Raw genomic sequence first — 14,766 nt, 5'->3', positions numbered from 1 at the left:
TATGTTATTGTCTGTATTGTTATATTTTATGCCTAATTGTGTTTGTACTTTAATAAAGTTTTGTCTTGTACATTTACTCCACTGTTTTAATAATTTGGAGAAAAAACAATGAACCATTAATTACAAATTAAAAGCATATTATAAATGTATCAAAGGAAATTTGTTTGAATAAGATACTCTAGCACTGAATTTCACATTTTTTTATTATTTTTAATTTTTTTCAGTTACATATCACTGTCTGATAATGAGAAAACTGGTTTTAAGGCTCGTGAGTTGAAGTCTGTACATGTAGATGCCATTGGGCAATATCTGAAGCTAACTTTTCATAAAAATCATGTCAACCGATACAATCTGTACAATCAGGTAGGACATTATTTCTCACTTAATTAATTTTGATTTTACTTTTAAGTTAAATGTTTTGTTGATCATTATTCATTTTATACTTACTGTGCAATTAAGGTTTGATGTTTAAATCTAGTTTGCTGGGTCTTGTTTGCAGAAATGTTTGGAACTGATTATATACTGTACTGCTCAAAAAATTAAAGAAACACTTTTTAATCAGAGTATAGCATCAAGTTAATGAAACCTCTGAGATATTGATCTGGTCATTTAAGTAGCAGAGGGGGTTGTTAATCAGTTTCAGGTGCTTTGGTGTTAATGAAATTAACAACAGGTATACCAGAGGGGCAACAATGAGACAACCCCCAAAACAGGAATAGTTTAACAGGTGGAAGCCACTGACATTTTTCCCTCCTCAATCTTTTCTGACTATTTTTTCACTAGTTTTGCATTTGGCTACGGTCAGTGTCACTACTGGTAGCATGAGGCAATACCTGGAACCTACAGAGGTTGTACAGGTAGTCCAACTTCTCCAAGAGAAGGTTTGCTGTGTCTCCAAGCACAGTCTCAAGGGCATGGAGGAGATTCCAGGGGACAGGCAGTTACTCTGGAAGAGCTGGACAGGGCAGTAAAAGGTCCTTAACCCATCAGCAGGACCAGCATCTGCTCCTTTGGGCAAGGAAGAACAGGATGAGCACTGCCAGAGCCCTACAAAATGACCTCCAGCAGGCCACTGGTGTGAATGTCTCTGACCAAACAATCAGAAACAGACTTCATGAAGGTGGCCTGAGGACCTGACATCCTCTAGTGGGTTCTATGCTGACTGCCCGGCACCATGGAGCTTGATTGGCATTTACCACAGAATACCAGAATTGGCAGGTCCACCACTGGCACCCTGTGCTTTTCACAGATGAGAGCAGGTTCACCCTGAGCACATGTGACAGACGTGAAAGAGTCTGGAGTGCCGTGGAGAACATTATACTGCCTATAATGTCGTACAGCATGACTGGTTATGTGGTGGGTCAGTGATGGTCTGAGGAGGCATACCCATGGAGGGACGCACAGACCTCTACAGGCTAGATAATGGCACCTTGACTGCCATTAGTTATTGGGATGAAATCCTTGGACCCAGATTTATTTCAGTAGGCTTTTTTTTGTACACAAACATTTTAAACTCATGTCAACTTTATTACAGTTTGAACATTTTTTGTACTTAAATATTTTCTAATTGTAGCTTCTACTAATTGTGGTCATAACTTTCATTAATTTTCTTTATGACAGTTTCCTTTTTTTTGTACTTACATATTTTCTAATTGTAGCTTCTAATAATTGTGGCCTAGATTTCTTTAAAGTTGTAAAAAGTTTTTAATTAGACAGATGTCTGGATCACTTGGAATGTGCAAACTGTGGCTTTAAGGCAATCCAGAGCAGAATATTGTTGTGACGTACCAAAGCATGTTTCTCATTAACCCTTTAGTTTAGTCTGTACACACTGAGTTAAAATTTCATCCTACATTATATAATGGCATTGTATCCTCATAACTGCAGCATTAAAGGAATACTACACCCAGAAATGACAATTTTGTTTGTTATTGAGTGTTGTGATAACTGAGAGAAATGGTTAATCTCATGTTTATATGGAGAACATGGTAACAATATGATTTCTGATACAATAGGTATCATTAGGGACCAATGCTGAGCCACAGCAAACAATATCAAAACATCCATAAAAAAATATTAAGATATTTGTTTTGCATAGTCTACCTGTCAGGTTTCTAGGTTTATGCTCCAAAAGAGCATTTTGGCTAAAATGTTGCATTATAAACCACTTATATACAAAATATGCACTTGCTCATAAGTGTAACATAACTGAATCAAGCTTATAAATTAAAGACCTGTCCCTCTCTCTCAGGATTTCTTTGTTAAGTCACAAATTCAGCACTTCCAGGTTTTTCATTGACTGCTTTCTCCTGAACAAAGCTATGCTGTGATCTAAATTTATACTTACCACTTTAGCATTCTGTACCCCTCTGCTTACTTTCTACAAACAAAGATCATATTCACTCCCTGCAGACTACCCTTCACACCATTACATCTTTTATGCACCCACTCCTGATAGCCTGTACATTGAACTAAGTTTCTCCCAACACCTGTAGTTGAAGTATTTCATGGTGATGCACTCACCTCTTCCAGTCCTCTAGTCCCATGACCCCCACCCATTATGTTGGTCTTTCCTGCATTTACCTTGAGACATTTTGCTACCAAATTTCTGTTCAATTTCAGTATCTTTCCCACAGATCTATTTCACATTTTGCCAACAATATGAGATCATCAGAATATAAAAGCACCCAAGGCAATCCTTCATACACTTCTCTGGTCATGACATTTATCACTTAAATGAAAGCAACAAGCGTATAGTCTATTCCTGCTGCACACTCCCCTTCACTTCAGACTTTAACTATATAGTGTCGTGTTTTGACCACTGTATGTGTTTCTTTTTATACTGGTTAATGTCTGTGGTGATACCATCTGCCTACACCTAACTTTCTCACCTCACTTCCTTTTAAGACAAGCTGTGAAAAGCTTTCTCCTTTCTGCAAATGCATAATCCAGCTTCTTTCCATTTGCCTGACAATAAAAGGTATTAAACCAAATCTCCTTTCCTTTTCACTTGATCCTGGATTCGTTTCTCTAATACGCTGTCAACCATCTTCATTACCTATTCTAAAAACTTACTCAGTTTGATCCACAATCCAATGGATCGCTCTTCTGTCTGGGTACTGTATTAAGCACCCTTTTTTCCAATCATTAAGAAACATAAACTATGTTGCACAGGTCAGTCAGCCATTTAACTCCAGGGCCACCTGCTTCTGTCAACATTTTTGACACCACTCACTACTTTACCTAACTTAATGTTTTTAACCACTTTTGCAAATTGACAGCTTGGTCATTTTGTTGTCTCATTTTGAACAGTATTATGTCATTCATTCATCTTCCTCATTTAGCAGCAATGGAAGTAAATATTAAGGTAAACACTACACTACATTTTGCTGTAAGTGTAAATGTGGAAAAAAGAGAAAGCAATTTTGGTTTAGTTCTCTGTGTTACTCATTAATCACACGTTCCTGGAAAGTATTAAGTTGAATTTGTTCCCACAAATCTAATCTTTTGTCCACCGGCTTTATTCTTAATGTGTTTAATCAATTATGAGTGATTTTGTGAAGATTTTTTTCTGTGCTACCTGCACTTTGTGTTTGCAAAAAATCTGGTATTTGTGAATCACTATGTCATGATTTTCAAATGCACTGTTAGCATGCAAGTAAATAATTTCCAAGAATAAATATATAATAAAACCTAAACTATGCAGCAACAAGAATGTTTGAGATATGTTGGAATATTTTGGAATATGTACAGTACTTACTTGTGGTATGACCATTTGAATCTTACTTTTGGATAATTGTTGTTGTTGCAACATCCTGTTTAGAAAACACTGTACCAGCCCTTGACATATTAAATCATTAGCTTTTGTAAATTTATTTAATTGTCCTGTTACCTAGGAAGTGAATATATTCTTTACACATTTACATTTACAAAGGTTAGTACCTTCAAATTAAGAAATGTTTTTTTTCATGATCAGTTGCCCAGGGCAGGGAAACTGCAATGTTCCAAGCTGTGCATATTTGTTGTGACAGACAGTAGGGCTGGGTTGACATCCTGGCTGGGATAAACCCTGTACCCTTACCTGGCAGGGAGGCCACTGTAGTGGATGAACAGGGGTAGATTACCACCTAAGAGTGCATGCTCTCCCAACACGCTAAATGGCAGCATTCATGATCCAGTATGCCCATTCATGTGTCTACGGGGCATCCTAGGAGTTGCATTTCTGTGAGGCTGCCCCGCTGAACTCTGTGGGTGCAGATAGGCGTGCTTCCTCCTTAATGCCGGAAGTATTCCTGGGTTAAGCATAAAAGAGATCATCATTCTCCACTTGAAAAGTCAGTCGGGAGTGGAGACAGACTAAGCTCTCCATAGAGGATTGAGAGAAAGAGATGTGTTATAGTTTTGGACTGTGAAAGAAAGATACCTGTGCAATGCAGTTGTAAAGTAAAACTGTTTATTTGCACTGAAACCATGTCTGTAAAGTTGTGTCAAGGATTTGGAGGCCGTAAGATGCCCCCTACAGGCTGCAGCATGTAATTGTTTCTATATTTAATGAGGTATCTTTCATTATATGAAAGTATTTAACTGTAGCGTCTACATGTGCCAGTGCATAAACATCAGTATTAACTGCACAGCATGTACTGCATTTAAACTCTTATGCACAAGGTGGCCTGCAGGCAACACAACCATATTTTAAAGTTGTTTGTGTACGATGCAGTAAACTCACTAGTCAATCAATAGCAATAAAGATATTTTGAAATACTCATAGGTGTTTTCTTTCAAATAAATCATACGTTTCCATGTTGTCTGTTTTCCATTCATTAGTAAAATATGGGATTTGTACACATTTACCCTGAGGCGAGCAGCGCATCACAGCTGAGTTAGTCTAATTTGTCAAATATCACACTGTACATCAAGCTACATACAACGAAAGGCTCATTACCATTAGATAGCTGAAGTTCAGAGCATTTTAATGATGTACAATATAGTCGTCTATCATTGGTCATTTGTACTACACATCACAGCTGTTTGTAAACTGCAGTAAATATTATGCCTATTTAACAGCTCATCTTTGCAAACCATTATGCACACAGCTCGAGTCAGATTTTGAAAAAAGTTTTGACTTTATTGAGAATGACGTGTTTGATGAAGTACTTAAGGCTACACTTGATTTGCAAGTACTGCTTGATATGACAATAGAAACGTTGTGGCGTGCAGATCAGACATTATAGGTTCAAGTACCATACCTGAATGCTGTCTGCTGAATGTTCTCCCTATGCTAGTTTTCTAAGCAGTGCTGTTTCAAGTTCAACTTATTATGCTGGCAATGTTTCTTAGTGCAGCGATGAGTAATTGTTATGCTTTACTTGTGCTTCTGGAACTTTCACGCAAAGACCTACCCCTACCAAATCAAATGTCACTGTATCACACCACTTGTGTTGCTGTGTTGTGAGCATATGAGGAAAAAAAAATAGTTTCAGCTGGTGACTTGTTCATGGTATAATTCCCACTGCCCGAAACCACCAAAGAGAGAGACAGTGCTGTATAGTATTTTCTATCCCGTTTCTTATCGTGCCTGCTTCTCCACCAACGCCACACCCCAGGGTAGGGAGAAACAAGCACGATTACAGAAGGGAAATAAAATTGAACAATGGCCATAGGTTCAGTGGGGTTGAAGGGAACGTGATTATTAAAGGAATAAAGAAATCACATAAGGCTGTGTGGATCCTTTCGTTGCCATCACAGTGGAAATGTGGGTGGTGGGATTATATTGCAAACTGGTCTCACGTGCCTGTCAGCTGGTGATGGCCTCCTGTGACTGAAAAGTGGCTGAGAAAAATTGGTTTAGGTGTATGTGTCTGTATGATTAACTCTGCACTCGGGGCTGCCCGTTTCCTGTGTTGTGCCCAGGGCTACCAGCATAGGCATTGTCCCCACCCCTGTAATCCAGCACACAATATATTCCAGACATGAAATGCATGAAAAAAGCAACAAGAAGAAAAATAAATAAATTAAAATGTCATGGACTTCAGTGGGGTAATTTCAACAGAAGGCAGTAGAAGATATGTGAATTGCAGCACAAAACACCAATCTGTTGTACAAAATGTATGGATTTGCTGTGTTTAGTTGTAGGCAGGAATTGTTTCAAATGCTGGCATGAAAAATAATTTTGAAAGTAAAGGTTTAGATGAATACATAGTTATACTTAAATGGTCACAATTTACCTGTTGCTTCAGTGTGATACAGAGTGTGTGTATATGTATATTTATTTCTAAAAATTAAAAAAATATTTAACTGCAATTGCAATACTTATTTTGAGAGATTGTTTAGGTTCAAGAGACTTAATGATTGAAAAAAGGGACACTATGTTTCCAAACATGGGGACACCTTGTGCCAAATAGTTTAACTTTGCAGTGCTATGGAATATGACTTCTAAACTTGGTACAATGATAACTGACAGATTGAGGCACAAAAGAAAATTATGTACAGTACTGTAAAATGTAGTTTTTTAGAGAAAAATCTCTAAAGCACCATTTTTTATGTTTTATTTAGTTAATATTGGTATAAACAAAGTTTTTTAATCATATACTTTCTTTTAAAAATTTGAAGTGTTGTAATTGCTGCTGTATAGCCATATGCAGCTCCTTTATTGCAATAAATGAGTAATAGCCATTTATTTTTGGGTACATAATGCCAAAAACCCCTTAGTGCATAAGGTATTTATTACTGATTGTAAAGATATATATGACAAGGTAAAAAACAAACTACCATTTTGCTTTCTTACAGTGAAATAAAAAAAAAAAAACAGTAACATTCTTACTATTACTATTATATTAAACTGCCATATAAGGCTGTATTACAATGGAAATCTCAACAATCCATAAGTGGTATAGCCAATGATAAAGACTAAGATTATGGACCTGCACTTTATTTTATTTTATTTTTTAATTTCCTAACACACATTTTTGTGGGATTTCTTCATAGCTGGCTTTGTACATATGTGTACTGAGAAGGTATACAGTATATGACAAATCTAAAATGGTAGCTAGTGAAAATGGAAAAAAAGTGTGTGTAAGTCTCAGTTGAATAGTCATTGTCTTTTACCCTTAAATGATAAAAATGTGTGGTAAGTTGCTAAAGATCTTTTATTCATATTTTGCAGGGGGATCTCCAACAAGTTTTCTTATTTAATGTTGCATTTCTAGAGCTTTATAAGAAAATGTTTAAGTATCTGTTTTCCTTTGTGTCTTTTCAGGTTGCCCTTGTGGCAGTTAATGTCCTTGGTGATCCTGTTCACACCAGTGAAATGGAAAACACTGTAAGTTTTCTTGTATTTTTTACAGGGGTTTAAGTGAATGCTATCATGTTTTTAACTCATTCACCACATTTTCTATAGCTTGAGTTCCATTTCTCTCTTGATGGTTATCTTTTTATTCTCAAAGGTCAGAGTGGAAATTCCTTTAAAATAGCCGAACCCATAGAAATTGTACACCTCTTTGTGACAATTCAGTTGCTACTTGCTGTCTCTTACATCATTGCTGCATTCTTCTATAATTATATGCATCATGGATTAATGTTGCCTTCAGCAATTCCTTTTGAAAGCTATTTAGGTTTTTAAATCATGGTTTCATGTATTCCATCATATTGTTTTCTCTTAATAATGCTGTCTTTCTTTTGTAGTGGTACACTCTGAAAGTGTTCCCTTTAACCTTGGTGACTTAGTTATTACATAATAAAAAAAACCCTGGCTTATTTGAGATAGAATAGGTTATAGTCATTTAGACTTGGCTGTTTTACTTTTTTGATTGTCTCTTTTTATGTTGCATATTATTATTCTGCTTTTGATCTAATACAATATTGAGCAAAAAAAAAAAACAACATCTGCATTGACTTACAATAAGGTATCCTATTGTACTGTATTTGTTTTTAAGCTATTGTTTTCGTTGTTTTTGTCCTTCTATTTGAAAGCTTATTTCTTCCACTCACATTTTTTTAATCACAAACTTATTATTTAATTGCAGTTGGTAACATTGTTCACATGTGTGCTTTTCATTTCTGTGAATAAGTAAAAAGAGATTCAGAAAGCAGTAGTAGTAGGGTACAGTGAAATTCTTACTTGCATGGCCAATTAACACTATAGACAAATGTAGCAAAATACATAATTCTTACCTCTGTTTCTCTGCTCCCATTACCTCTAATATAGTTAGAATATGCAGTATGTTTGTGTGTATATGAAAGTGAATTGACACATAGAAATACTAGTTAGGAAAATGGGGAGTGTGTACAACATATTGCAGTTTAGGCTTTGTGCGTTTGGTGGTCATCACTGATACATATACTTTAACTACCAATACACACTGTGGGTCTGTGTAAGGTAGTGTTTCTCAACCGCTGGGTTGTGCTGCCTGTGGGTTGCAGGTTGCCATTATTGGTTCACAAATGATTTGCAGTGAATTGTCTAAGCCGGAGTTTTGAGTTGTAGTTGCAGCTAGTGGGTTTTCAATGAATTTAAAAAGCCAAAACTGGTAAACAATGAATTTGTGTCAATTTACCAGCAACCCAGTCATCCACTCCATGCTAAAGTTACATAACCAATGCAGGAAACATTTTAAGATATTGAAGCTCTTATCTTTTGCTCCTATATTTTATAATCAACTTTTTCAACCTTGTTTAACCTACACAGAGATGGAAGGGGTATCTCTATACAAGAAGTAGGATTGTTCAACAGCTTTGGAGCCCTGCATTTTAAAGTTCAACCTCCCACTGTTTTATAAATTCTTGGAATCTTTAGTATTCTGAAATCTTGAAATCTTAATGTGTGCTCCAATTTGTATAAGTACACATAGGAGGAAAACAGGGCCTGTATAGGCCATTTTAAAGTTTCATACTGATTTTGAAATCAGCTTTGCTTCACTGGAAGCTAATGTAAATACTTAAGAACAGAATTTATGTACAGCAGTTGTTCTTTCTAGCTGTAGTAATGATTCTTGCAGCATTCAGCATTTTGAATTAACTTTAAGCTATATACTGTACAGCACAATTTGAACAGAGAGCCATGTGTTGTGCTCACTTCAGGCTTGTCAGTGCAAACCCTAACACTCTCTTCAACCTTTCCTTCCTTTCAATTTTTCATCCTCCACACCATCTCAGCTCCCTTTTTAAACATGCACAACTGGTCCATACTTAATTGCCATGTGGCTTCCATATTAGCAAACACTAATCATTACTATCACTGACAAATGTGCAGCCTGCATCCAACCAGAGCAATCCCGGATTGTACTGCCACTGCAATGATTAAACAATTAAAATCAATTCACTCCCTTATTTGCAACAGTTCCAGTATTAATTGAAACCCCAATGTGTTAACATTAAAAAGATTAAATTGGAAGAGTGACTGACAAACATATATAACAGGGATGGAGTAAGAGATGAAATTCAGAAGATAGGTTGAGGGAGAAAGAGTGATAAAAAAATCCAGCAAGGAGAGTTAAAATTGTACCAGCAATGTAAAAGTTTTAAATGGATCTCAGTACCAGATAAAGCTATTTAACATTCTTTCTCACAACATTATGTTTTCCATCAGTTAAGTGTTTATACAATCATATTATTTGTGGTAGATATAGGAAATATTTAACTGTTTCAAATCATGGTATTTGCTAAAGAGATTTTTTTTAAATTTTCTTTTAGCCCACACGGGAACAGCTTATTGAACATTATCTTAATAACTCAAATAATGACTCATCTGTTGATGCAACTTACATGGGGTAAGCTATTATTGTTGTTTGTTTGTTATTTTTCTTTATTTATATTGTCAATATATGTCAATCAGTCTTGCCAGTTTTTTTTGTGGATTTTGATGAATGAATTTTGTCTTCAGTTGTTGTAGAGTATGTGGCACAGACAGCATGTATAACTTAATATGCAAAAAATATTACTCCTGGATAGTTTAGTCTGCTTTGATACTACCTTAGACAGGAATGAAAAAAATTAATAAAATATGTTTACTGTGACAGTAGCTTTATGTTTATGTTACTGCTAGTTTATTACTCCTTTAACTTTTATGTGTCTCATTGAGGAGACTGATATCTTCCTCTTCCTTCCCAGCCTTTTACAGAAACTGTGTATTTCTCATTTTTTGTTTCTTTCTTTTTGTGTTTTTTTACTTATTACTAGTCTTAAGATTAGAATCTATCTATCTATCTATCTATCTATCTATCTATCTATCTATCTATCTATCTATCTATCTATCTATCTATCTATCTATCTATCTATCTATCTATCTCTGTCTGTCTGTCTGTCTGTCTGTCTGTCTGTCTGTCTGTCTGTCTATCTGTCTGTCTGTCTATCTATCTATCTATCTATCTATCTATCTATCTATCTATCTATCTATCTATCTGGATATTTGTTTATTTTCTGGGTCCTTTAAAACCCAGCACTCTATGTTTGGATATTTTTGCTTCCTTCCCATCTACAAAAATGTTACCTTTATTTTAGGTGTTAAAATACTCTTTAACACAGATGTTCTCAACCAAAATGTTACCTTTATTTTAGGTGTTAAAATACTCTTTAACACAGATGTTCTCAGCCTTTTTTTCTTGGTGTACCATTTTGAAGTACCACAGTTATTTTTTCCATTCTTACATTGTTAAGTACCAAATTCTTACTAAACACTTCATTTTTATGTGCATATTTACACTATTATTTTTGCACATAAAAGTGAACTGTTTACAGTACACCAGCAGTTGATTTTAAATACAAAAGAAAGGGCATTGTAAACTTCCCTATGTCAGAAGCAATTAATAGTACTGAATATCTGTCACCAGGTAAAGTAGTATCTTGATGAAGAATCTTAATCTGTTTTCCAGTATGTGCTAAATCTCTCTGACTGCAGCTTTAGAGAAAATGTTGCCTATTATATAAATCTTCTTAATCAATTATTCATATGCTTGAGACACTTTTCAGAGGTATTTTTGAGTAATTGCTTTTTAATAGCAGCTACAGGAAAGGTATATTAAAATGTACTTGTGTTAAAAGCTATATTTATTTATTTTCAATTATTACTATACTTTTGAGTATGACCAAATATATGTAATTGAGTTGGGATCTGTTCTCCACATACCCTGGAGTATTACCTTTTTGTTTTACTTGAGTTTCAGCAGCAGTAAAAACCATGTTATTTTTTTCCAACAGAAATTTCTCCAGTTTTGTGAACTCTGTAGAACCCTGCTTAAAATAGCATATATAATTTCAAATACCACCTAAGACTCTACCGAAAAAAAAAAAGTTTTAGGATTCAAAGTTAGAGATTCCAGTATAAACTGAGGAGAGAGGAGTAACAGGCACAGTGAGCCTCAAAGGTAAGGGAAGAAATAGTAAGGGGAAGAATTAAGGGCTAAGATTAGGAACACAGTGCAGATCACCGGTCCACCAGCCTGCCATCAAACACACACCAGCTTGCCCCTTCTCTAAACTGGAGCCAGATGATGTTTTGATGTGCATTGCTGAAAGTTCAAATAAGGCTACTGTAGATTAATGAAGGAGGACTTCCAGAAATTAATTGAGAGTGAAGTTTAACGTCATTTTACATGTGATTTTGCAATGACAGAACTCACTTAAAAAGCATGATTTAGAGTTTATACGTTTTTTAAAGGTTTGAAGAAAAAACAACATAGTCTTAGACAAAAGCTGTAAGCCAGTGAGATAATACAATTGTTTTCTAGATTAGTTAAGAGGAAAATGCTATACTTGTATTCTTAGATGAAATCCTCCCCACTTTGGCCAGTACAAAACTTTGCACATTGGTAACAGCTTCCTCCCATCAGCACCATCACTTTCTTGCTGTCTGATGGGAATTTTACTTCCTAAGTTAGAACTTGTTTTTGGGTCCCCATCCTTTAAAAACTCCTTTTCCAATGTGCCATATAGTTTATTTTACGCTGGATAAACATCAATCAATGTGCAAAAAAAGTAATGAAATCTGGTTATCCAATTTTGGTAATACATATGTAATCATGAAAAAATTCCACCACCATTTTTGACCTCCCTAAGTGTGAAAATATCATTTTAATATAAAGTTTAATTATAAACAGAGATAAATGATTGTGTGTCGATATTATCAATTAGTTTTGATGAGAAACAGAGAGATATGATATTTGAGAAATTTTGCGCAACTGGAAGTGGTTCTGATGAAGTTCTGATGACTTTCTCAGTATACAAGAAAGTCGAGGGGAGCACAGTCCTGATTTTTCATTTAGTGTGGAGTTTGCTTTTACTTGCCATCTACTCATTTGCTTTTACTCCAGGTATGATAGTTTTCTTACCATATGCATACTGGAGTGCACATTAGGTTAACTGGTGATTGCAAATTGACCCTGTGTTGGTGTTTATATGAGTGAAATCTGCAATGGACCGGTTCCTTGTTCTGGGCTTTTTCCTGCATTGTACTTAGTGAATCAGAGAAAGACTCTGACACCCTATGGCCCTTAACCTGGATTAAGAGCAAGATTGAGAATATTATGTATTGTGAAAAGAATACACAAAACAGGATAAGGGTTGGGGTTTTTTGCCCCGTATACTGTAAATCAAAGGTCAGTTTAGGTTTCAGTAACTCAAAAAAGACAATTAAAATAGGGAGGACGGACATTTTATAAGGGCGGACAGGAAATAAAGTGGAGGGATGCTAGGAAGTGTCGAGATGGATTCTGGGAGTCTGACGTCATCAGGGTTCGTCAGAGGCTATAAATGAACCCGGAAGTGTGCGTTTCCTTGATTCGTCCGGGCACTCTTTACGGCTCTCCCACCTTGGCCTTTCTGAAGAAGTAAAGAGACAGGGATTAGTACACTGCCGTAGCTCCCTCGCGGGACGTTTTACGCAACAAACCGGGTCGATCAGCTGCTTCCCAAGTGCTCGTGCGTGACAGTATATGTGTGTGCTTAAGTGTATATGTGTGTATGTATATATGTGTATGTATACACTATATATATATATATTTCTATAGATTGATTTGAATCTTGTTTACATTCCCAAACAGCTGAAAACTAAAAGTACAATGCATTTTATTTGTATGCACATTATAAATTAAAAACCATGGCATATTGCAAACATTAATGGCAAGTACAGAAAGAAAATGTCTTTTATGGAAGTACCAGTTTTTTCTTAAGTTATAGTTTTCAGTTTGTCTGTTGTCGCAATTCACTATAGGATTTTTAACAGTGGTGCTAATGTTTGTAATGCACCCTTAATTGAAATGAAAAATGCTTTGAACTATTACACATATGGCAAAATATATATCAACAGATGGCACATCACAAACATTATTAGCAGTGCTATATATAGATTTGTTTAAATATTAGTAAATAGGTAATTGGTTCATTTTCTATGTGATTACTGTGTTTAAATGAAAGAAACAATAATTTATTAAATAATTAAAAATTAAATAAACACAAAATGCAGATATTGCACAAAATTCCCCATACAATATGTATGTTACTGATTAAAAACAATAAAAGGTTGCAATGGGTACTGTAAAATATACAAAATTCATGAAGACAAATTTTTCAAATAGCTGTGCTGAAAATGCCAGTGTGTGAGGCTTTATGGCTAATTTCATGTGCTAGTCTGGCACAGCTCCACTTACTGTAGCTATTCTCTGCAAGTATTTGAATTTGATTTGAGCAGGAAACTTCTTGTCATCACTTCTTTTCCTCTTGCACTTAAAATACAGTATCTCTTTAAAGCCTTCAGCCTCAACTCTTCATTTTTTGTTTGCACCAAACATATTTTTTACAAGGGCGGCACGGTGGCGCAGTGGGTAGCGCTGCTGCCTCACAGTTGGGAGACCTGGGGACCCGGGTTCGCTTCCCGGGTCCTCCCTGCGTGGAGTTTGCATGTTCTCCCCGTGTCTGCGCGGGCTTCCTCCGGGTACTCTGGTTTCCTCCCACAGTCCAAAGACATGCAGGTTAGGTGGATTGGTGATTCTAAATTGGCCCTAGTGTGTGCTTGGTGTGTGGATGTGTTTGTGTGTGTCCTGCGGTGGGTTGGCACCCTGCCCGGGATTGGTTCCTGCCTTGTGCCCTGTGTTGGCTGGGATTGGCTCCAGCAGACCCCCGTGACCCTGTGTTCGGATTCAGCGGGTTGGAAAATGGATGGATGGATGGATATTTTTTACAAATAACCACAATCTATTTACATTCTTACATTTTAACAACTGCAGTAAAACAGCTTCTGTCATATCTGTCCCATTCATTCCACCTTCCATTTCCACATTTTCACTTCAGTTTTCTCATGGTAAAAAAATGGCTTCATTAATAAAATGAAGTGTCATTAATTTACTGCAGTGTCTTTATTAAATGCTTCAATTGTACTGGTGTACTGTACTTCATAACATTTCATTTTTAGATAATGGATGTGTATTAGAGTAAAAACACCTGAATCTTCCAGTTACCACAAGGTTCAATTCTAGGTCTAATATATATTGACTAGTCATTTAGCCTGTTACAATAAAGGGCGCTAGAACAGTAGTGCATAAACATTAGTAGGAACAGTCTATATTAAATGGCAAGGGACTTTGACCTCATTCTTTTTGTTGGTCGTATTTTTCTTTCTTTCAGCCTTTCTTTTGTTGATGTTTACTTGCTGAGCTGACCATTCTTTGTGGGCTGCTGCCGTGTATTGTGTGTCTTTAATTTTCTGTGACAGTAATACTGTCTTGTATGGCTCTATTCAATAAGGGCGTGCACAAAATGGCGAGCTTCAAAAGGGCGACC

General features: G+C 36.0%; 1 protein-coding gene across 1 annotated transcript in view; it reads left to right on the top strand.

Annotated features, from left to right (window-relative positions):
- The window catches only part of cep104 (centrosomal protein 104), a 203,366-nt gene that overhangs the window by 35,374 nt on the left and 153,226 nt on the right, over positions 1 to 14,766 (top strand). The window contains exons 5-7 of the mRNA XM_028807321.2: positions 225 to 363; positions 7,256 to 7,318; positions 9,688 to 9,764. Of these exons, the coding sequence (XP_028663154.2) occupies positions 225 to 363; positions 7,256 to 7,318; positions 9,688 to 9,764 (279 nt within the window). The remainder of the gene's footprint in view (positions 1 to 224; positions 364 to 7,255; positions 7,319 to 9,687; positions 9,765 to 14,766) is intronic.

The sequence above is a fragment of the Erpetoichthys calabaricus genome, chromosome 8 (genome assembly GCF_900747795.2).
Source record: "Erpetoichthys calabaricus chromosome 8, fErpCal1.3, whole genome shotgun sequence".
Classification (NCBI taxonomy): domain Eukaryota; kingdom Metazoa; phylum Chordata; class Cladistia; order Polypteriformes; family Polypteridae; genus Erpetoichthys; species Erpetoichthys calabaricus.
Note: the sequence above shows the minus strand (reverse complement) of the source record. Positions and strands in the feature narration are given on the sequence as shown.